Genomic DNA, 21916 nt, shown 5'->3' with positions numbered 1-21916 from the left:
TCTAATTCTTTGCCGCTTACTCGATTTCAATTTGGAGCCGTTCTTAAGTCTTGTTTGGAGCATTTGGGCGTTGATCCTTCTGAGTTTGGGACTCGTTTAGAATAGGGGCAGCCACGGAGGCTAATGCTTTAGGTATGGGGGAGGAAGATATTAAACGTCTGGGTAGGTGGAGTTCAACTTGTTATAGGTCCTATGTGCGTCCGGATCTGGTGTTGTTTTGATTCTTTCCTTGTCATTTCAGAACATCGGCCGCAAGTATGGATAATTGGTCATTCTTTTATTTTCTGGGTAGCTCGTCGGGCTGAGTATCGGCCTTTAGGCCTCAGTCTTGGGGTGTCATCGGCCGAGGTGCACTGGAAAGGTATCAGAGGGCTGAGGTGGGTTCAGCTGTTGCCGTTAATAGTTGAAGTTAGTCGGGAATGCCGCGGTCCAATTGTGCTCGTTATACATGTTGGGGGAAATGATTTGGGGAATGTGAAATTGTCTGAGTTGTTTTCCCTTATCAAGGCTGATTTGGGCCATTTCAAACAGCTTTTTTCTGATTGTGTGATTGTTTGGTCCGAGGTGATTGCACGAACTCATTGGCGAGAAGCTAGAAGTGCTGTGGCCATCGAGCGGTCAAGACGGCTGTTGAATGTTCGTATTTCCAGGTTTGTTCGTTCCATTGGGGGGGGTAGCAATTCGTCATTTGATGTTGGAAGGTGACAATGGGGACTTATAGTTATCTGACGGCGTTCATTTCAATGACATTGGGATCGACATCATGCTGTCGGGTCTGCAAGATGGAGTGGAGGCTGGTTTGGCATTGTGTGGTGGGGGTGGTCGGAGTACCGCGTAGGTGTTCGCGGTATCCTCCTTGGCGGAGATAGGCTCTGAAGAGTAAAATCCGGAGAAGAACCTACATGCGCGCCGCTTCACAGTGGGCGGCATCACAGGAGATGTAAATAAATTAAGTGGTTACTTCAGGGCCATGTGATACAAAAATGTTTGGTTGTGTTAAATAAAGCTGTGGCCATTCCCACATTCTCCAAGAAATAGGTTTCGTTGCTTTATTTGTTTATTAAATTGGGTAATGATGCATCAGCGACACTTAATATGGGGATAACATTAGTACATGCAGTCTTGAGGCACTAAATCAAATAGAGAAAGTGCCTGGGACTGTATGTGATAGGGGAAAAGAAGGGGGGGGAAAGTGCGGGAAAAATCAGGAGCAGGGATTGGTGGGACAAGGGGATAGAGGAGGGGTTAGGAGCAGATAAATAGTTGAGGTCAAGGGCAGTTCACCATCTTACCTGCTGGAGCTGCAAACGTCCCTCCCGCCCTCCCTCTTTAGGTAAAATTTGGGTGTGTAGTTATGGTGTTTCTCTGTCTTTTAATTTCTTTGCTTTTCTTTGCCATGACTCTTAGGGCTCGTCAGCTTCTTCCTTTTTTCTTTGCGTAGGCGTGTTTCTGTGGTTTTTCTTTGTTTTTTCAGATGTCACAGCAGGCGGAGATAGGCTCTGAAGAGTAAAATCCGGAGAAGAACCTACATGCGCGCCGCTTCACAGTGGGCGGCATCACAGGAGATGTGAATAAATTAAGTGGTTACTTCCGGGCCATGTGATACAAAAATGTTTGGTTGTGTTAAATAAAGCTGTGGCCATTCCCACATTCTCCAAGAAATAGGTTTTGTTGCTTTATTTGTTTATTAAATTGGGTAATGATGCATCAGCGACACTTAATATGGGGATAACATTAGTACATGCAGTCCAAAGAAGATTACGTATAACCCTCTTATAACCCTCTTCTCTCCTCAACTGATGAATATACGGATTATTGACCAGGAGGACCATTCATCCTGGTGTATGGAGGCTCCATCTACTGAAGTGGATAATATAAAGACTGGGTCTACTACAATCTAGGCTCTATCTGCTGAAGTGAATAATATAAATACTGGACCTTATACAATCTGTGCTCTATCTACTGAAGTGGATGATCTAAAGACCAGGCCTTCTACAATCTAGGCTCTATGTACTGAAGTAGATGATCTAAAGACCGGGCCTTTTACAATATTGGCTATCTCTAATAAAAACAATAAAATAGGTGCTGCGGTCTCTCTATTTTCTTGTTTCTGCTTTGGAGTTGGATTGGCTACGACTCGACACAGCTTGCACCGGATGGAAACTTTCTACAATCTAGAATTTCTCTACTGAAGTGGATAATTCTCCATAAATGTACCGGTTTGGCTACGTTCACACATTTCCGCTGCAAATCGTGCAGATTTGGTGCAGGTTTCCCTGCGGTGAGTTTCTTAGAAAAATCCAACTATTCTCACCTCCTCTTGTGCTCTCTTAAGGCAACGCTTCCCTGGTCCCCACCGCTCTCTGTACACCCGGACCCCAGCGATGACGTGTCGTCACCTAACCCATTGAATTCAATGGGAAAAATCTGCAACAAATTTGTGCGCATTTCACAGCAGAAAGTTTTAGGTCTGTAAGACTTTTTAATCTCTGGATGTAAACAAGAATATTTCCATTCACTGATAGCAAGCAGAGATCTTGAAAATAGTGGATAATGAAAACACAAAGAAAATTAAAAAGCAGCAGATTTTTTTTTCATAATACATTGACTAAATTTTATTTATATACATCAGGAAAACCCTATAAATATATATGTATAGCACCAGAGTGAGGTGGACATACATAATGGTCGACATTTACTAAGAAATGTGTTTTTTACGCCAGTATAGTATATTGTAGTGATGTGCATCAAATTTATGCGGAGCTGCGTGCGCCTCAACCCCTTCCTGCATACTGACATACATGTACATCAATCGCGTGGCCGAGAGGCTATGATTGGCGCACAGTGTATGCCGAAACCTGTATACAATACACCGTGCGACTATGTGTATTCTCCACTATTAACCCTTGCGGTATAATAGTGTGATCAGTAAGGGCAGGTGCCAGAAATATCTGCCAAAAATCCGCCTGTGGATAGTCCATAGTAGAGTTTTTATTATTCCTAATTAATATAATTCATGCAATCTCAGGCGGCAATTCTATTCTGTGGTATTAGACTGGACAATAACGGAGCAGCCATAGAAAATACCGAGCCTTAACGTTCAGCCCTGATCATGTCCAGACTAATAAAGTTTTCCATTGTGACATCACAGGATCTTGTCGCCTTCCTGGAAACATCCAGACTTATGCAGTTTTCCATTGTGACATCACTCTGATGACATCACAGTTGGGAGGTTCTAAAAGGCGGTGACGCAGCACAGTCTCACTTTCTGTGTATTCAGAGGGAGATTGCAGCTGCATTGCTGTGCGTTTCTTTGTGATTTGCGCTTTATCACGATTTTCAATGGAGATTAAGGGTTTGGCATTCTTGCCCATCCTTGTGTTCCATCTGTGCCTGGGAGGGATATTGCTCTGCTACACCTTAACCCTGGACCAGGACAATGGCCGGCTGATGATTTACATCAGGTAAGTGGAGAACATTACAGATGACATGACGTTATCTTCATAGTGACGTTGTATATTGAACGTTGTTACTTTATTATACAGCAGAGAAGTGTCATCTTATAAGTGATTCTATACAGGACATTACAAGTAGAAGAACTCTATGAAGTGTTAACATCAAGTTCATAGAAGTCTCTGGGTCATTATTAAACCTCTGTGACATTCAGAAATGTTCCCTCAATGTTCTGTTAAAGTGACAGCGTTTGTCTCCCGTTCCTGCACTGTTTCCTTGACGTCTCTTTTCTCTTATTCGCAGTGAAACGGGAGCCCGATACCCCCAGTCGGTGCTGTTTACGATAGTGTTCGTGGGCACGGCCATTCTGGGTAAGTGATAACCACTGGTGGAAAGTGAAGAATAATTGGTTGTTTTATTACTGGGATTTCCTTCTCCATCACAGGTTACATAGTTAGTATGGTTAACAAAAAAACAAAAACATATGTCCATCAAGTTCAACCAAGGGATGGGAGAGAGGGAAGTGATGGGAGAAATTATAAAAAAAAATTTGCCCCTATTGATCCAGAGGAAGGCTTAAAAAAAACCCCCCAAAAAACAGGTAAATAAATATTACAATTATTTTTTTTTACATAAAATTGTCAATCAGTGTGATTGGTGCAACTTCCTAAATACATTTTATTAAAAATTATTTTTACTTTTTGAGATACAGCAGCTGTTATATTGCAGGTGGATCCTTGCGTGTCCTGATGGATTCAGGCCTAAATATAACAAATATTTATATAAGCGATCAGAAAATCGCAAAGTGAAGTCCCCTTGTGGGGCAAAAAAAAAAGAAGTAGAATAGTTAAATAAAGTTTATGGAAAAAAAAAAAGATTGCAGCAAATATAAAATACAACCGCTTTTTTCCCCAAAAAGTGATTTTATTTAGTATAAGTGTACATAAACATATAAGGTATCGCCGCGATTGTAATGACTCAAGCAATAAAGTTAACATATTAATTAAACCGTCAAGTGAACAGCGTCCAAAATAACCGCAAAAAACAACGGCAACATAAATTTTTCTCTCTCATTCCCCCCCATAAAAAATAAAATAAAAGTTAATCAATAAGTGCCATGTACCCCAAAATACAACCAATGAAAACTACACCTTGTCCCACAAAAAACAAGCCCACATATGGCCAAACCGACGGAAAAAAAAAAAGTTACGGCTCTTGGAATGCGGTGAAGCTAAAACAAATATTTTTTTTTTAAAAGGGTTTTTTTGTTTCAAATGTAGAAAAACATATAAAACCTTTACATATTTGATATCCCCGTAATCGTGCCGACACATAGAATAAAGGTAACATGTTATTAATGCCAGATAGTGAACAGTGTAAATTTATAACGCGAAAATCAATGCTGGAAAAGCTGCTTCATTTTAATTCTTTCCTAAAATAAAGTTAATAAAAGTTAATCAATATATTATATGCACTCAAAAATACAACTCGTCCCGCAAAAAACAAGCCCTTATACGGCTATGTCGACCAAATAATAAAAAAGTAACGACTCTTAGAATGCGACAGTGAAAAAACGAAAATAAAAAATCATTGGTCATTAACGCGCAAAAAAGTGTGTTCATTAAGGGGTTAAAATTAAGTGTTTTTGCCCTCCCAGCCTGTGTTTTTTTTTTTTACGGTATAAATAAAATGCGATTATATTGTTGTCACTGTTACCAAGGTTTTCACCAACAGAGACTTTCCCAACAAGCTCAGCATGACTAGAAATTACCAGATCCTACAGAGCATCACCTCTAGTCGGGTCTTCCACACACTGGGTCATAGATGTTCACTAGATGTTCTCATTTCTTTCCTTCTCTTCCAGGTTTTGCCCAGGCTTTTGCCCAGTATAAATTCATGACGTTACGGGCAGCAGCCTGTGAGATCAATCAGGAGTGGGCACAGAAGATCCTGCTCGGACTGGCCTTGACGTCATGTATTGGAATAGTGTTGACCGGCTCCTTTACGGTTAGTTAATATCATCCACCATTAAACCCTCATACACAGCTAAACGCAAAGTGATTGGAGAAAGGTCTAGTCTAATCTACTTGTGTTTCTTCTCTAGATGTTCGAGTATGAGACCATTCATAAAACAGGAGCGGTCTTGGCATTTGGATGCGGCACCATATACAACCTGGTCCAATCCAAATGTCTATATAAATTATCATTCAGCCGCAGATATGTCTGCCATGTGAGAATGGCTGTAAGTGTCATCACTGCCATCACTGTGGTGATCTGTATCCTTTTATAATGCAAGGACCCCGGATCTTCCAAACAGGGATCAGAGATTCCCCACTCTGTATGGTAATGCAGCATGTGAACACTCGTGGCTTTTCTTTTTTGACTAAAAAGTTTCACATGAGGGTCCCTTCTGGGTGTTCACATTTATTCCAATTAGGGGGCAGTTTAGGTAATGCATGTGCACTCACTATCTTCCCTTTCCCATATTGACAGATATATGGCTCCATCCTAAGATAATATGGCGTCTTCTGGCCTTTGACCAGTGAGTCAGATTCCAATTGGCCTCATGGTTGGCGGGTCGTATTAGACAAGGGTCACTAACTTCTACCTGACCCTTCTGTCATGTCTGGGATTATAAGGGCAGACAATACAGGGATATATAATGTCATCTATCTTTATGTTTATGTTCCTATATACATCCACCCATAAGGTGCTGCATCCAGGATTCCAGTGATAGGACATCTGTGTGAGGATATTCCCTGTGTAGAGGTAGGAACTTCTATTTATTTCACAGATTTTCTCATTGACTTTTCTGATTTCTTGATCTGATCTCAATATTCTTCATTGTTTGTTTTCTTCATATTCTTGCAGATTTTATAATTTTCTATTATTCCAGAGATATTGATGATGAGGAAATGTCCAGTAATATTGTCTTTTATTTCCTATTATGTCTCGTCTTCTAGATCTGCAATATAATATCTATCATAACGGAGTGGTTAACACTCTTCTTCTTCCTCCTGACCTACCTGACATATTCAGATCTCCAGGTTTGTATATTTACAGAGATGTGTTACCCCATGAGTTCATGTATGGTTTCTCCCAGTGCAATGTATGGGGCCCTCATTAGAAGTATTGTGGCCCTCAGTGGAATAGGAGGTTGTTAGGATGTTTCTTATCTTGGTTATATAAGTGACATATGTTTTCCTGCGTCCTCAGCATTTATGTCTGAATATGTCCTGGAAAGGCATTACCATCATCATACGGGAGAAGGTCCAGGACAGTAATATATGAAGAAGAAACCTGGATGCAGGAGGTAATAACAGCAGATCATAAGACTCAGATCCCGATCTACAGGACGATCTATAGAACATGTCACGTCCAGTAGAAGCTTCCAGCATTGGGCCGTATAACACCTGACACCTGTTCTGCTGTCACTCTGAGGAATGAGTACATGAAGGTCAGTGTAAAGAATATTACAGAACATCTCTACATATAATGTCTCCAGGATTTCATCCTTTCTTATTGTTGACAGTTTATTTTCCTTGGTTGAGGTCTTGTAGTTGTAATGGTTTCTGGTTCTGCTATCTGCAGGATCTCATCATGGATTTCTGGACATGTAAATATAAATTTTAATGTCAGGTCTGTCTTTCTTTATTTTCAGTTTTCATCGCCCCTGATGAGTGGAAGGAGATCAGCGAGGAGTTTGAGGACGTGCACAACTTTCCAGACTGTAACTAACAATGTGCACGTCCTAATCACAGCTCCCCCTCCATTTTGGATCAAGTAACAACTACAAGGGGTTACTTCAGCATTGTACTCATGGAAGTGTCCAGCAATAAAATTCATCATGGTGGACACAGAGAAATGGACGATTAATAACTGCAGCATTCCTCATAACTTCCAGTGTGGACTGAACATTACAACATATACTGCACAGGAAGTAGTAGAGACCATGAGGACCATTCATCCTGGTGTATGAAGGAACCATCCACTGAAGTGAATCATATAAAGACCAGGCCTTCTACAATCTAGGCTCCATCTACTGAAGTGGATAATATAAGGACCAGGCCTTCTACAATCTAGGCTGTATCTACTGAAGTGGATGATATAAAGACCGGGCCTTCTACAATCTAGACTCTATCTATTGAAGTGCATGATATAAAGACCGAGCCTTCTAAAATCTAGACTCTATCTACTGAAGTGGATAGTATAAAGACTGTGAGTTCTATAATCTAGGCTTCATCCACTGAAGTCAATAACATAAAGACTGGGCCTTCTACAATCTCGGCTCTATCTACTGAAGTGGGTAATATAAAGACCGGGCCTTCTACAATCTCGGCTCCATCTATTGAAGTGGATGATATAGAGAACGGGTCTTCTACAATCTCGGCTCCATCTACTGAAGTGGATGATATAAAGACCAGACCTTTTACAATCTAGGCTTCATCTACTAAAGTGCATAATATAGAGTTTGGGCCTTCTACAATCTACGCTCCATCTACTAAAGTGGATACTTTAAAGACCTGGCCTTCTAGAATTTGCCAAGTGATGTGGGCACTGTTGACTGGCAAATTAACATCAACATCAATATTTCTATAATAAAATGTATTTCATCATATCCGTGTTACTGTTTTCCTCTTCACTGACCTCTATGCTGTTTTCTGATCTTGTATTAGCTTCTGGTCTTACATCTTTTTAAATCAAGTGATTTTTAAAAAAAATATTTTACATCATACAACAAACAAGCCAACCCCAAACAACAAACAAGCCACCCCTCTCCCTACTCCTTCCCTCAATCCGAAAAAAAAGTAGTTACATGCAATGCATGTCCTAGACTATTGAAGGCAATAGAAAAATCTATAAAACTTGGCTTTGAGACTATGCCTCCATGGTTGATGATGTTCACCATATAAATACTGTGTAACTGTATGTAATTCAGAGAGCCATGGGTGATCTAATATGGCGGTGAATTGTCTACAGCCTGATATCCCCGGCTTAGTTCTAATACGCCACCATCGTTTGTGCTTAAGATATAGAGAAGGTATTTTTTTGTGGGTACTTTAAACCCGTTAGCTTCTATCGCCTGATACAACCTGATACAACATGTCTGTTTTCAACTAATGGTGAAGTAGAGTATTACAAGAATCCATATCTCCCTCTCTTTCCCATTGCAAGTTCTCTAGTTTAATACGAACATGGCCACCTCCCCATATGAGAGACATATAGGGAGTATTTACTTCGGGAGCCAGATGGTAGCATTATGTAATAAATATAATAATTTAAGCATCTAGACCATCTTAAGCAAATTAGTTCTACCCAGATCTACTGATCTATGTAGTTTGAGTCACGCTTCCGATTTGAGTTTAAATTGGGCTAGTAAAGTATATGTGTATCCCTACGTACCTAAAGGATGTCACAGATTTCATAGGAAGATGATCATATCCGGTTATTGGAAGTTGTGGATATACAAGCATTAACACGGATTTAGCCCAAATTATGGTCATGCTCTTAAGGGTCTACTCCATAAGAAGTTAAAAATATTGTGGAATAAAGCATTTCTAGAGAAGTACTTATAGAAGGGTCTTATTCCACGAGGGCTCAGTGTTAAAGTATTTCCATCTTCATCTGTGGAAGATGAAACGTTCACTTGTAGATGAGAGAAGATCTGCACCAGCTCATCTATTAAGTTCATGGAACTATTTGTGGGATTAAAATTAAGTGTTTTTGCCCTCCCAGCTTGTGTTTGTTTTTTTACAGTAGAAGTGAAATGTAACTATATTATGGTCACTGTTACCGAGGTTTTCACCAACAGAGACTTTCCCAACAAGCTCAGCATGACTAGAAATTACCAGATCCTACACAGCGCCACCTCTAGTCGGGTCTTCCACACACTGGGTCATAGATGTTCACTAGATGTTCTCATTTCGTTCCTTCTCTTCCAGGTTTCGCACTGGCTTTTGCCCAGTATAAATTCATGATGTTCCAGGCAGCAGCCTGTGATATGAATCAGGAGTGGGCACAGAAGATCCTGCTCGGACTGGCCTGCACGTCATGTATTGGAATAGTGTTGACCGGCTCCTTTACGGTTAGTTAATATCATCCACCATTAAACCCTCATACACAGCTAAACGCAAAGTGATTGGAGAAAGTTCTAGTCTAATCTACTTGTGTTTCTTCTCTAGATGTTCGAGTATGAGACCATTCATAAAACAGGAGCGGTCTTGGCATTTGGATGTGGCACCATATACAACCTGGTCCAATCCAAATACCTATATAAATTATCATTCAGCCGCAGATATGTCTGCCATGTGAGAATGGCTGTAAGTGTCATCACTGCCATCACTGCAGTGATCTGTATCCTTTTATAATACAAGGACCCCGGATCATCCAAACAGGGATCAGAGATTCCCCACTCTGTATGGTAATGCAGCATGTGAACACTCGTGGCTTTTCTTTCTGACCAAGGTAGTTCACATGAGGGTCCCGGTGGGATTATACTTACTCCAATTAGGGGGAAGTTTAGGAAATGCACGTGCACTCACTATCTTCCCTTTCCCATATAGACAGATATATGGCTTCATCCTAACATAATATGGCGTCTTCTCACCTTTGACCAGTGAGTCAGATTCCAGTTGGTCTCATGGTTAGTTGGTCGTATTAGATAAGGGTCACTAACTTCTACCTGACCCTTCTGTCATCTCTGGGATTATAAGGGCAGACAATACAGGGATATATAATGTCACACATCTTAATGTTAATTGTCCTATATACATCCACACATAAGGTGCTGCATCCAGGATTCCAGTGATAGGACATCTGTGTGAGGATATTCTCTGTGTAGAGGTAGGAACTTCTATTTATTTCACAGATTTTCTTGATCGGATCTCAATATTCTTCATTGTTTGTTTTCTTCATGTTCTTGCAGCTTCTATAATTTTCTATTATACCGGAGATATTGATGATTAGGAAATGTCCAGTAATATTGTCTTTTATTTCTTATTATGTCTCGTCTTCTAGATCTGCAATATAGTGGCTATAATAACGGAGTGGTTAACACTCTTCTTCTTCCTCCTGACCTACCTGACATATTCAGATCTCCAGTTTTGTATATTTACAGAGATGTGTTACCCCATGAGTTCATGTATGGTTTCTCCCAGTGCATTGTATGGGGGGGCCCTCATTAGAAGTAGTGTGGCCCTCGGTGGAATAGGAGGTTGTTAGGATGTTTCTCATCTTGGTTGTATAAGTGACATATGTTTTCCTGCCTCCTCAGCATTTATGTCTGAATTTGTCCTGGAAAGGCTTCACCATCATCATACTGGAGAAGGTCCAGGACAGTAATGTATAAAAAAGAAACCTGGATGCAGGAGGTAATAACAGCAGAACATAAGACTCAGATCCCGATCTACAGGACGATCTATAGAACATGTGACGTCCAGTAGAAGCTTCCAGCATCGGGCCGTATAACACCTGACACCTGTTCTGCTGTCATTCTGAGGAATGAGTACATGAAGGTCAGTGTAAAGAATATTACAGAACATCTCTACATATAATGTCTCCAGGATTTCATCATTATTGTTGATGGTTTCTTCTACTGGGTTGAGGTCTTGTAGTTGCAGCAATTTCTGGTTCCACTGTCTACAGGATCTCATCATGGATTTCTGGATATGTTAATATGGATTTTAATGTCAGCTCTGTCTTTCTTTATTTTTAGTTTTCATCCAGCTCTTAAGAATGGAAGGGGATCAGCGAGGGGTCTGAGGACACGCACAACTTTCCAGACTGTAACTAACAACGTACAGGTCCTAATCACAGCTCCCCCTCCATTCTGGATCAAGTAACAACTACAAGGGGTTACTTCAGCATTGTACTCATGGAAGTGTCCAGCAATAAAATTCATCATGGTGGACACAGAGAAATGGACGATTAATAACTGCGACATTCCTCATAACTTCCTGTGTGGACTGAACATTTGAACATATACTGCACAGGAAGTAGTAGAGACCATGAGGACCATGGTCTCTACTACTTCCTGTGCAGTAGTAGAGACCATGAGGACCATTCATCCTGGTGTATGAAGGAACCATCCACTGAAGTGAATCATATAAAGACCGGGCCTTCTACAATCTAGGCTCCATCAACTGAAGTGGATGATATAATGACCAGGCCTTTTACAATCTAGGCTCCATCTACTGAAGTGTATCATATAAAGACCTAGTTTCCACAATCTAGGCTCCATCTACTGAAGGGGATAATATAAAGACCCGGCCTTCTACAATTTAGGCTCCATCTACTGAAGTGGATCATATAAAGACCAGACCTTCTACAATCTAGGCTCTGTCTACTGAAGTGTATAATATAAAGACCGAGCCTTCTATAATAAAGGCTCCATCTACTGACGTGGATAATATAAAGATCCGGCCTGCTGCAATCTAGGCTCCATAAAATAAAGTTGATGGTATAAAGACCGGGCCTTCTACAATCAAGTTTCCATCTACTAAAGTGGATGATATAAAGACCGGGCCTTCTACAATCTAGGATTCATCTACTAAACTGCATATTATAGAGATTTGGCCTTCTACAATCTATTATTATATCTGTGTTACTGTTTTCCTCTTCACTGGTCTCAATGCTGTTTCCTGATCTTGCATTAGCTTCTGGTCTTACGTCTTTTTAAATCAAGTGATTTTTATTTAAAGATTTTACATCATACAACAAACAAGCCACCCAAAACAACAAACAAGCCACCCCCTCTCCCTACTCCTTCCCCTAATCTGAAAAAAAGGTAGTTTACATTCAATGCACTGTAGCAGAGTTTTTTTTAAATCAAGTGATTTTTCTTGATATTTTACATCAAAACAACAAAGAAGCCATCCCCAAACTCTCTCTACTCATTCCCCCAAACCGAAAAAAAGGTGTTTTATATGTAATGTACTGTAGCATATCTATTAGTCCTAGACTATTGAAGGCAGTGGTAAAATCTATAAAACTTGGCATTGAGACTATGCCTCCATCGTAGATGGTGTTCACCATATAACTACTATGTAACTGTATGTAATTCAGAGAACCATGGGTCTAATTGTGTACAGTCTGAGTTTCTCCCGAGTACAACAATATCCCATATGTGGTAATAAACTGCTGTTTGGACACACAGCAGGGCTCAGAAGGGAAGGAGCGCCATTTGACTTTTGGAGCTCAAATTTCGCTGAAATGGTTTGCGGAGGCCATGTTGCATTTGCAAAGCGCCTGGGAGCACAAAACAGTGGAAACCCCCAACAAGTTACCCTATTTAAAAATGACACCCCTCAAGGACATGAATAAAGGGTATAGTGAGCATTTTGACCCCACAGGTTTTTTTTTCAGAAATGATTGGAAGTAGGCAGTCAAAATAAATATCTAAATTTTTTTCAATAAAATGTAGGTTTAGTAAATTTTTCTCATTTCCACAAGAACTAAAAGGAGAAAAAGCACAGCAACATTTGTGGAGCAGTTTCTCCTGAGTACAACCCCATATGTGGTCATAAATGGCTTTTTTAGTATATGGCAGGACTCAGAACATAATGAGCAGTATGCAACATTTGAGGCTTACTATTGTGGTATTTACTGCCCTGTGCCATGAAAACAGAGGTTCTAGGGTGTCAAAATATTAGAAACCCCATAAAAGTGACCCCATTTTATAAACGAATCCCCTAAACTAATTCATCTAGAAATATAGTGAGAAATTTTAGATTGAAAAGTAGCACCCTTTAAGGTATGTGTCTAGGGGTACAAAAAAATATTTAATTTGTGAAGTGACAGCCCTCTAGGTATTCATCTAGGGGTCTAGAAAGAATTTGTAATTTGTGCAGTCACTGAGGACTACCTGGAAAACCCGCAATGGAGGGAGAGGGAATGGCAGGTCCCACTACCAACCTACCCACCATTCCATAAAATTCAGCCCAAAAAATAAATCAAAGGCCTCAGCAAGAAAAGATTTGCTGAGACAACCAATCTCATCTGGATTTACCAAGGAGATGTGATATATTTTGTGGGCTTTGGTATGTGGTGTCCTTACGAAAGCCTCGCTTGGCGCACACACATTTTTTTTAGGGCTTCTGTTTTTTTTCAGTCAGGGGGATTTCTGTGAGGAAATGCTGGCCGGGAATTATCTCGCTGACGGAAGGACCAGATGAGTTGCCCTCCCCTTCCTGGTCAGCAAATATTGGGGCCTTGATGACTTTTTCCTGAAATTGCAGGAACGTGTCCCCACTGCCGGCATATCTGCAGAGGACAAAGGCGATGTATAAAGCAATCTGTGTAAGATGGACAGACAGGTACCATACCTTTGTCCTGCACATGGCTCTGCATGGTTCAACATCGCCCATATATTTATTGTACTCCAGTACTCAAAATAGTTTGGGGACTTGGGTGGTGGATCCGCGTACAGGTACAAGGCTGCCTCTGCGATCATGAATGCCGGTCAGTATAAGGACGTCACTTTTATCCTTATATTTCAGGAGCATCAGATCGTCACTGCAGACAGCTCTGCTCCCAGCAAAGTTTTGGGGAGGCCCTTCTGATTTTTGCAGACTGTTCCGCACGCCAATGTGGATCCGGATGAGGGAACATTTAACAATGGGACACTGTTGTAAAAGTTGTTCAGATATAAATAATATCCTTTGCCAGCGACCCTGCTTTATTTAATAAGTGAGGATACCCTACCTACCAGGGAAATTCTAAATGAGAGGTGTCATTGCTACCTAACAGGTAACTCGGGCAGTGGGTAATCTAGGGACACAGCAGGGCAATGGCGACCGCGTACTGCGACAAGTGATGTGACAATTGATGGCTGGGCACAGATCACAGAATGGCACTTTGGGTGGATTAATCAGATTGATCAAATGTCCAGTGGGCACCAAAGATGATGATCACTGGTCAGTGGGAAGAAATTGGGCAGATCTGAGGATTTTTTAAGATTTCTACTTCTCTTTTCTTCACTATACTTCAATACGACCAACTGTGACAAGCTACACACACAACAGAGCTTGTCAGAGCCGGCGATGCCTGTGAATCCTGCCTCCTATGCTGTGATTGGCCAGTCAGTATTGACTGGCCAATCACAGCGCTTGACGACACGGGACCATTCTGATTGGTCCCGTGCCAGTGAGTCCTGCCCGGCAACTGTCAGTAACAGTTGCAGTCAGGATGCTGTAACTGTGTCACTTAACAAGGTGACAGTTTAAAGCCAGGGCATGACTGTGTGCTCGATTGTGGTAAAGCACTTGCAATCTGGACGTAGTCATGCCCATTTGCAAGAAGGGGTTTATATGAGCATTGCCACTTCCCCAAATGAGAGACCTAAGGAGAGTATTTACTTCGGGAGCCAGATGGGAGAATTATGTAATAAATATAATAATTTAAAGAGGTTAGCCAGGAAAAAAATATTATCTAAAAAGTGTCCCCCAGCCTTGGTTTGCCTTCTCTAAACCCCCTACTAACCCTATACCAGTTTCTGTTTGATCTCAATGGTCACTGCTGCTCTTTCTGTTTGCTTACATCCCTTGCTTCTGGACTTGTTTCCTGTCTTGTAACCCACCATACCCATGATCCCTTGCTGCATCTGAGGAGATAGATTAACTGGGGCCTATGTAATAAACTACGCGGGCCCCCGTTACTATAATAACTGACAGTACTTACATTCTTCCTTCCGAAGCGCAGCGGCGGTCCCGACGTCACAACGCTATGCGCTGCGCACAGTATCCCGACCCTGGATGGAGTCAGGACCTCCGCTGTGGCCAAAGAGGAGCGTAAGATGAATATTACTGTCTGTGTGTTAATATTACTGTCTAGAGATGGTGGGTGGGGGTCCGACTCCCGGGACACCCGCCAATCAGGTGTTTTGAAGGGGGTGCAGAGCTCGTACGAGCGCTACTTCCCCTTCACTCCGGTCACTTTCTCACACTGAATTGCTGACATGGACGTTCACAGTGTGAGCAAGTAAGGGAAATGAAGGGGCGCTCGTACGAGTTCTGCACCCCTTTCAAAACAGCTGATTATCGGGGACCCCGACCCACCAGCTATTGATGGCCTATCCTGAGGATAGTGCATAATGTTTAGGGAGTGGACAAACCTTTTTGAGCCTACCGTGTGTTAGGCTTAGATACAGGGCCCCAGCTTATACTGTATAAGATTACTGTCTGCTGGAACCTGGATCCAAGCCTATCTTAGGTCGGCTTAAAATGGGTTGTCCAGTCTGTGTAGGTCTGTGTGTTAATATCACTCTGTGTGTAATGAATCTATATAATATATAAGCCTCACTTTTTGAATTTAATTACCGAAATAAATTAACTTTTTGATGATATTCTAGTTCATTGAGAAGGACTAGAATATACAGTATATATATATATATATATATATATTTCAAACACACACAGACTCAATACGTCTCACGTCTGAGTGTTTGCTACAATGAATGCAGTCAAGACAATTCTCCATAAATGTAACGGTTTGGCTACGTTCACACATTTCCGCTTCAAATCATGCAGATTTGGTGCACTTTTCCCTGCGGCGAGTTTCTTAGAAAAATCCAACTATTCTCCCCTCTTGTGCTCTCTCATGGCAACGCTTCCCTGGTCCCCACCGCTCTCTGTACACCCGGCCCCCAGCGATGACATGTCATCACCTAACCCATTAAATTCAATGGGAAATATCTGCAACAAATTCGTGTGCATTTCACAGCAGAAAGTGTTAGGTCTGTAAAGCTTTTTAATCTCTGGATGTAAACAAGAATATTTCCATTCACTGATAGCAAGCAGAGATCTTGAAAATAGTGGATAATGAAAACACAAAGAAAATTAAAAAGCAGCAGATTTTTTTTTCGTAATACATTGACTAAATTTTATTTATATACATCAGGAAAACCCTATAAATATATATGTATAGCACCAGAGTGAGGTGGACATACATAATGGCCGACATTTACTAAGAAATGTGTTTTTTACGCCAGTATAGTATATTGTAGTGATGTGCATCAAATTTATGCGGAGCTGCGTGCGCCTCAACCCTTTCCTGCATACTGACATACATGTACATCAATCGCGTGGCCGAGAAGCTGTGATTGGCGCACAGTGTATGCCGAAACCTGTATACAGTACACCAGTGGCGTAGCTATAGGGGTCGCAGCGGTCGCAGTTGCGACCGGGCCCCTAAGCCTGGGGGGCCCACGGGCCCCCATTGCCATACAGCATTTTTTCTAACTAAATCTTCTGTGCCGTGAAGCCGGCACTTCCGGGTTACGGTCACATGGTACACTTAGTGTACCATGTGACCGTGTTGTCACGTGACACGGCTTCCAGACAGAGCAGAAGAGTCGGTGCGGAGGACTCCAGGTAAGCTGCAGTGTAACGTAATGTATTGTGTTGTAACGTTATGTATTGTAATGTAATGTATGTGATGCCTTGTAATGTATTGTGTTGTATGCGGTGGAGAGGGGGGGGGCGTTAAATCACAGCCCCCCCCCCTCCTCCACCGCAAACTGCACAATACAGTATAGTACACATGAGTGTATGAGAGCGGGGCTGCGGCTATGTAATACAGTCACTGCCCCGCTCCTGAGTCCTAACACGGCCGTCAGGATGATGTGATGCGGCCGGCGCTGCACTAATGAGCGTCGGCACTGAAGACAGAACATGGTGGGCGCGCTACAAAACACCCCCATGTTCTGTCCTCAATGCCTGAAACGCCGCTCATTAGTGCAGCGCCGGCCGCATCTCCACATGCTGACCGCGCGCGCACTTATATCAGGAGCGGGGCAATGGCTGTATTACACAGCCGCAGCCCCGCTCTATAACGGCGGAGACCAGAGAAACCTCTCATCTCCGCCGTTATTCCCCTGAATGCTGCGATCACAGCGGACTGCAGCATTCAGGGGAAAATGAGAAGGGGGGATGCCCCTGGATCGCGTCACAGGGAATTCCTGTGATGCGATTAAGGGACATACCATATATGGGCAGACAGCCCAGGGTCTGTTGAAGGACCCCAGGGCTGTCCTACCATATTTCCTGTTGTTAGGGCATACTGAGGTATGTCCTAACAACTGCCTGTGTACTATCAGTACACAGGCTAATGTACTGGCCTATAGCTAGAAGTTTAAAAATAAAATGAAAACAAAGTAATGTTAAATAAAAAAAATACACATACACTTTTTTTATAATAAACATTAAAATAAGTCTCAATACATAAAACATACACATAATCGGTATTGGCGCGCCCGTAATAACCTGCACAACAATTTTTTTGCATCATTTATGATGTGTACTCTGTAAAAAAATAAAATAAAAATTGCTTTCTATCACTTAGGCCCCATTCACACGACCGTGCCCGCAATCAGGGCCCGCGATTGCGGGCACGGCCGGCCGCCGACTGCCACCCGCATTTTCGGGCCGTGCTCCCATACAAAGTATGGGAGAATGGCCCGCAAAATACAAAAGGACGGACATGTTCCATAATTTTCGGAACATTTCTACGGCACGGACACCCATCCGTAGCGCTACGGAAATGTGTCCGCGCTCAATGAAAGTGAATGGAGGTTATTTACGGTCGCGTGCATGGGGCCTAATTGTGGGGCACGAGGTGCGATGATGAATTTAACCTCCATGTGCCTCACATTAATAGTAATTAACCCCATCATGTACCTTACATATTAGCCCATTATGGCTGAGAAACATGATGGGGTTAATTACTATTAATGTGAGGCGCATTCAAAATTCATCATCACACCTCGTGCCTCACATCAGAAAATGGAAGAACTTTTTTTTATTTTTTATTACTGTTGGCAAAGTAAACGAAGTATCGGTATCGAAGTCCAAATTTTGGTATCGTGACATCCCTACACTGTGGGTCGCGTCCCCCTGGGGGTTCGTGAGTCACTCACCGAGGTCCCGGTTCCAATCAATGCTGGAGCAAGGAGCTGACATCTCCTTGATCCAGCATTCCCTGTGCCGTGAGCGGCTCGTTGCAGGCAGGCGGGATGTAGCGACATCATCGCGCCTGCCTGCGCTGAGTCACTCATACCACACACCGGAGGAGGCGAAGGATCCGCCACTCGACGTGGGAACGGGGATAGGTAAGTAATTATGCACATATAGGGGCATTATACTGTATGGGGGGGCTGATATTGGGGGCAGCTATGGGAGCATTAACTGTGTGGGGGCAGCTATGGGAGCATTAACTGTGTGGGGGCATTATACTATGGGGGCTGTTGGGCAAGGCGTCTGGGCATAGGAGCGCGCAGGGGTCTGATGATGATGGTGGTGCTGGGGAGGGGTAGGGGGGCCCAAGCTGAATTCTTGCACCCGGGCCCATGAGCCTTTAGCTACGCCCCTGCAGTACACCGTGCGACTATGTGTATTCTCCACTATTAACCCTTGCGGGATAATAGTGATCAGTAAGGGCAGGTGCCAGAAATATCCGCCACACATGCGCCTGTGGATAGTCCATAGTAGAGTTTTTATTATTCCTAATTAATATAATTCATGCGATCTCAGGCGGCAATTCTATTCTGTGGTATTAGACTGGACAATAACGGAGCAGCCATAGAAAATACAGAGCCTTAACGTTCAGCCCTGATCATGTCCAGACTAATAAAGTTTTCCATTGTGACATCACAGGATGTTGTCGCCTTCCTGGAAACATCCAGACTTATGCAGTTTTCCATTGTGACATCACTCTGATGACATCACAGTTGGGAGGTTCTAAAAGGCGGTGACGCAGCACAGAGTCACTTTCTGTGTATTCAGAGGGAGATTGCAGCTGCATTGCTTTGCGTTTCTTTGTGATTTGCGCTTTATCGTGATTTTCAATGGAGATTAAGGGTTTGGCATTCTTGCCCATCCTTGTGTTCCATCTGTGCCTGGGAGGGATATTGCTCTGCTACACCTTAACCCTGGACCAGGACAATGGCCGGCTGATGATTTACATCAGGTAAGTGGAGAACATTACAGATGACATGACGTTATCTTCATAGTGACGTTGTATATTGAGCGCTGTTACTTTATTATACAGCAGAGAAGTGTCATCTTATAAGTGATTCTATACAGGACATTACAAGTAGAAGAACTCTATGAAGTGTTAACATCAAGTTCATAGAAGTCTCTGGGTCATTGTTACACATCTGTGACATTCAGAAATGTTCCCTCAATGTTCTGTTAAAGTGACAGTGTTTGTCTCCCGCTCCTGCACTGTTTCCCTGATGTCTCTTTTCTCTTATTCGCAGTGAAACGGGAGCCCGATACCCCCAGTCGGTGCTGTTTACGATAGTGTTCGTGGGCACGGCCATTCTGGGTAAGTGATAACCACTGGTGGAAAGTGAAGAATAATTGGTTGTTCTTATTACTGGGATTTCCTTCTCCATCACAGGTTACATAGTTAGTATGGTTAACAAAAAAACAAAAACATATGTCCATCAAGTTCAACCAAGGGATGGGAGAGTGGGAAGTGATGGGAGAAATTATAAAAAAATTGTTTTGCCCCTATTGATCCAGAGGAAGGCTTAAACCCCCCCCCCCCCACAAAAAACAGGTAAATAAATATTAAAATTTCCCATAAGGCATTAATCAATCTTTCCTAAAAATTCCTTCCTGATCCTAAGTGGCAATCCGATTGGATCAACATTCAAACAATAATTCTACACATTGACATTTATTTTTATTTTTTTACATAAAATTGTCAATCAGTGTGATTGGTGCAACTTCCTAAATACATTTTATTAAAAATTATTTTTACTTTTTGAGATACAGCAGCTGTATATTGCAGGTGGATCCTGGCGTGTCCTGATGGATTCAGGCCTAAATATACCAAATATTTATATAAGCGATCAGAAAATCGCAAAGTGAAGTCCCCTTGTGGGGCAAAAAAAAGAAGTAGAATAGTTAAATAAAGTTTATGGAAAAAAAAAAAGATTGCAGCAAATATAAAATACAACCGCTTTTTTCCCCAAAAAGTGATTTTATTTAGTATAAATGTACATAAACATATAAGGTATCGCCGCGATTGTAATGACTCAAGCAATAAAGTTAACATATTAATTAAACCGTCAAGTGAACAGCGTCCAAAATAACCGCAAAAAACAACGGCAACATTAATTTTTCTCTCTCATTCCCCCCATAAAAAATAAAATAAAAGTTAATCAATAAGTGCCATGTACCCCAAAATACAACCAATGAAAACTACACCTTGTCCCACAAAAAACAAGCCCACATATGGCCACATCGACGGAAAAAAGAAAAAGTTACGGCTCTTGGAATGCGGTGAAGCAAAAACAAATATTTTTTTTTTAAAAGGGTTTTTATGTTTCAAATGTAGAAAAACATATAAAACCTTTACATATTTGGTATCCCCGTAATCGTGCCGACACATAGAATAAAGGTAACATGTTATTAATGCCAGATAGTGAACGGTGTAAATTTATAACGCGAAAATCAATGCTGGAAAAGCTGCTTCATTTTAATTCTTTCCTAAAATAAAGTTAATAAAAGTTAATCAATATATTATATGCACCCAAAAATACAACTCGTCCCGCAAAAAACAAGCCCTTATACGGCTATGTCGACCAAATAATAAAAAAGTAACGACTCTTAGAATGCGACAGTGAAAAAACGAAAATAAAAAATCATTGGTCATTAACGCGCAAAAAAGTGTGTTCATTAAGGGGTTAAAATTAAGTGTTTTAGACCTCCCAGCCTGTGTTTTTTTTTTTACAGTATAAATAAAATGCAATTATATTGTTGTCACTGTTACAGAGGTTTTCACCAACAGAGACTTTCCCAACAAGCTCAGCATGAAATGACCAGATCCTACACAGCGTCACCTCTAGTCGGGTCTTCCACACACTGGGTCATAGATGTTCACTAGATGTTCTCATTTCTTTCCTTCTCTTCCAGGTTTTGCCCAGGCTTTTGCCCAGTATAAGTTCATGATGTTCCGGGCAGCAGCCTGTGATATGAATCAGGAGTGGGCACAGAAGATCCTGCTCGGACTGGCCTGCACGTCATGTATTGGAATAGTGTTGACCCGCTCCTTTACGGTTTGTTAATATCATCCACCATTAAACCCTCATACACAGCTAAACGCAAAGTGATTGGAGAAAGTTCTAGTCTAATCTACTTGTGTTTCTTCTCTAGATGTTCGAGTATGAGACCATTCATAAAACAGGAGCGGTCTTGGCATTTGGATGCGGCACCATATACAACCTGGTCCAATCCAAATACCTATATAAATTATCATTCAGCCGCAGATATGTCTGCCATGTGAGAATGGCTGTAAGTGTCATCACTGCCATCACTGCGGTGATCTGTATCCTTTTATAATGCAAGGACCCCGGATCTTCCCAACAGGGATCAGAGATTCCCCACTCTGTATGGTAATGCAGCATGTAAACACTCTTCGCTTTCTTTCTGACCAAGGGGTTCACATGAGGGTCCCTTCT

The 21916-nt window shown here is 41.9% G+C and overlaps 2 protein-coding genes across 2 annotated transcripts; both read left to right on the top strand.

The window, feature by feature from the left end:
* Positions 1 to 3282: 3282 nt before the first annotated feature.
* On the top strand, positions 3283 to 8071 carry LOC142664511 (DNA damage-regulated autophagy modulator protein 1-like). The gene is made up of 8 exons (XM_075843620.1): positions 3283 to 3464; positions 3757 to 3824; positions 5318 to 5460; positions 5558 to 5729; positions 6164 to 6222; positions 6417 to 6500; positions 6670 to 6910; positions 7115 to 8071. The coding sequence occupies exons 1-7, from the start codon at positions 3343 to 3345 to the stop codon at positions 6742 to 6744; spliced, it is 723 nt and encodes a 240-aa protein (XP_075699735.1). The 5' UTR covers positions 3283 to 3342; the 3' UTR covers positions 6745 to 6910; positions 7115 to 8071.
* An 11162-nt stretch (positions 8072 to 19233) lies between these two features.
* LOC142665114 (DNA damage-regulated autophagy modulator protein 1-like) lies at positions 19234 to 21523 on the top strand. The gene is made up of 3 exons (XM_075844661.1): positions 19234 to 19413; positions 19706 to 19773; positions 21372 to 21523. Exons 1-3 carry the CDS (start codon positions 19292 to 19294, stop codon positions 21521 to 21523), a joined length of 342 nt encoding a protein of 113 aa, XP_075700776.1. The 5' UTR covers positions 19234 to 19291.
* Positions 21524 to 21916: the final 393 nt, after the last annotated feature.

Source organism: Rhinoderma darwinii, chromosome 12 (genome assembly GCF_050947455.1).
Source record: "Rhinoderma darwinii isolate aRhiDar2 chromosome 12, aRhiDar2.hap1, whole genome shotgun sequence".
NCBI lineage: Eukaryota > Metazoa > Chordata > Amphibia > Anura > Rhinodermatidae > Rhinoderma > Rhinoderma darwinii.
The sequence above is the reverse complement of the archived record's forward strand: the minus strand, read 5'-3'. Positions and strand labels throughout refer to the sequence as shown.

What these genes read in the sequence shown, in the direction of transcription:
- LOC142664511 (XM_075843620.1), top strand. Translation starts at nt 3,343, where the DNA reads ATGGAGATTAAGGGTTTGGCATTCTTGCCCATCCTTGTGTTCCATCTG. An exon ending in CGGCTGATGATTTACATCAG is followed by an intron (nt 3,465 to 3,756) that starts GTAAGTGGAGAA and finishes TCTTATTCGCAG; the next exon opens with TGAAACGGGAGCCCGATACC. An exon ending in TGCCATCACTGTGGTGATCT is followed by an intron (nt 5,730 to 6,163) that starts GTATCCTTTTAT and finishes TCCACCCATAAG; the next exon opens with GTGCTGCATCCAGGATTCCA.
- LOC142665114 (XM_075844661.1), top strand. Translation starts at nt 19,292, where the DNA reads ATGGAGATTAAGGGTTTGGCATTCTTGCCCATCCTTGTGTTCCATCTG. An exon ending in CGGCTGATGATTTACATCAG is followed by an intron (nt 19,414 to 19,705) that starts GTAAGTGGAGAA and finishes TCTTATTCGCAG; the next exon opens with TGAAACGGGAGCCCGATACC. An exon ending in CGTGGGCACGGCCATTCTGG is followed by an intron (nt 19,774 to 21,371) that starts GTAAGTGATAAC and finishes CTTCTCTTCCAG; the next exon opens with GTTTTGCCCAGGCTTTTGCC.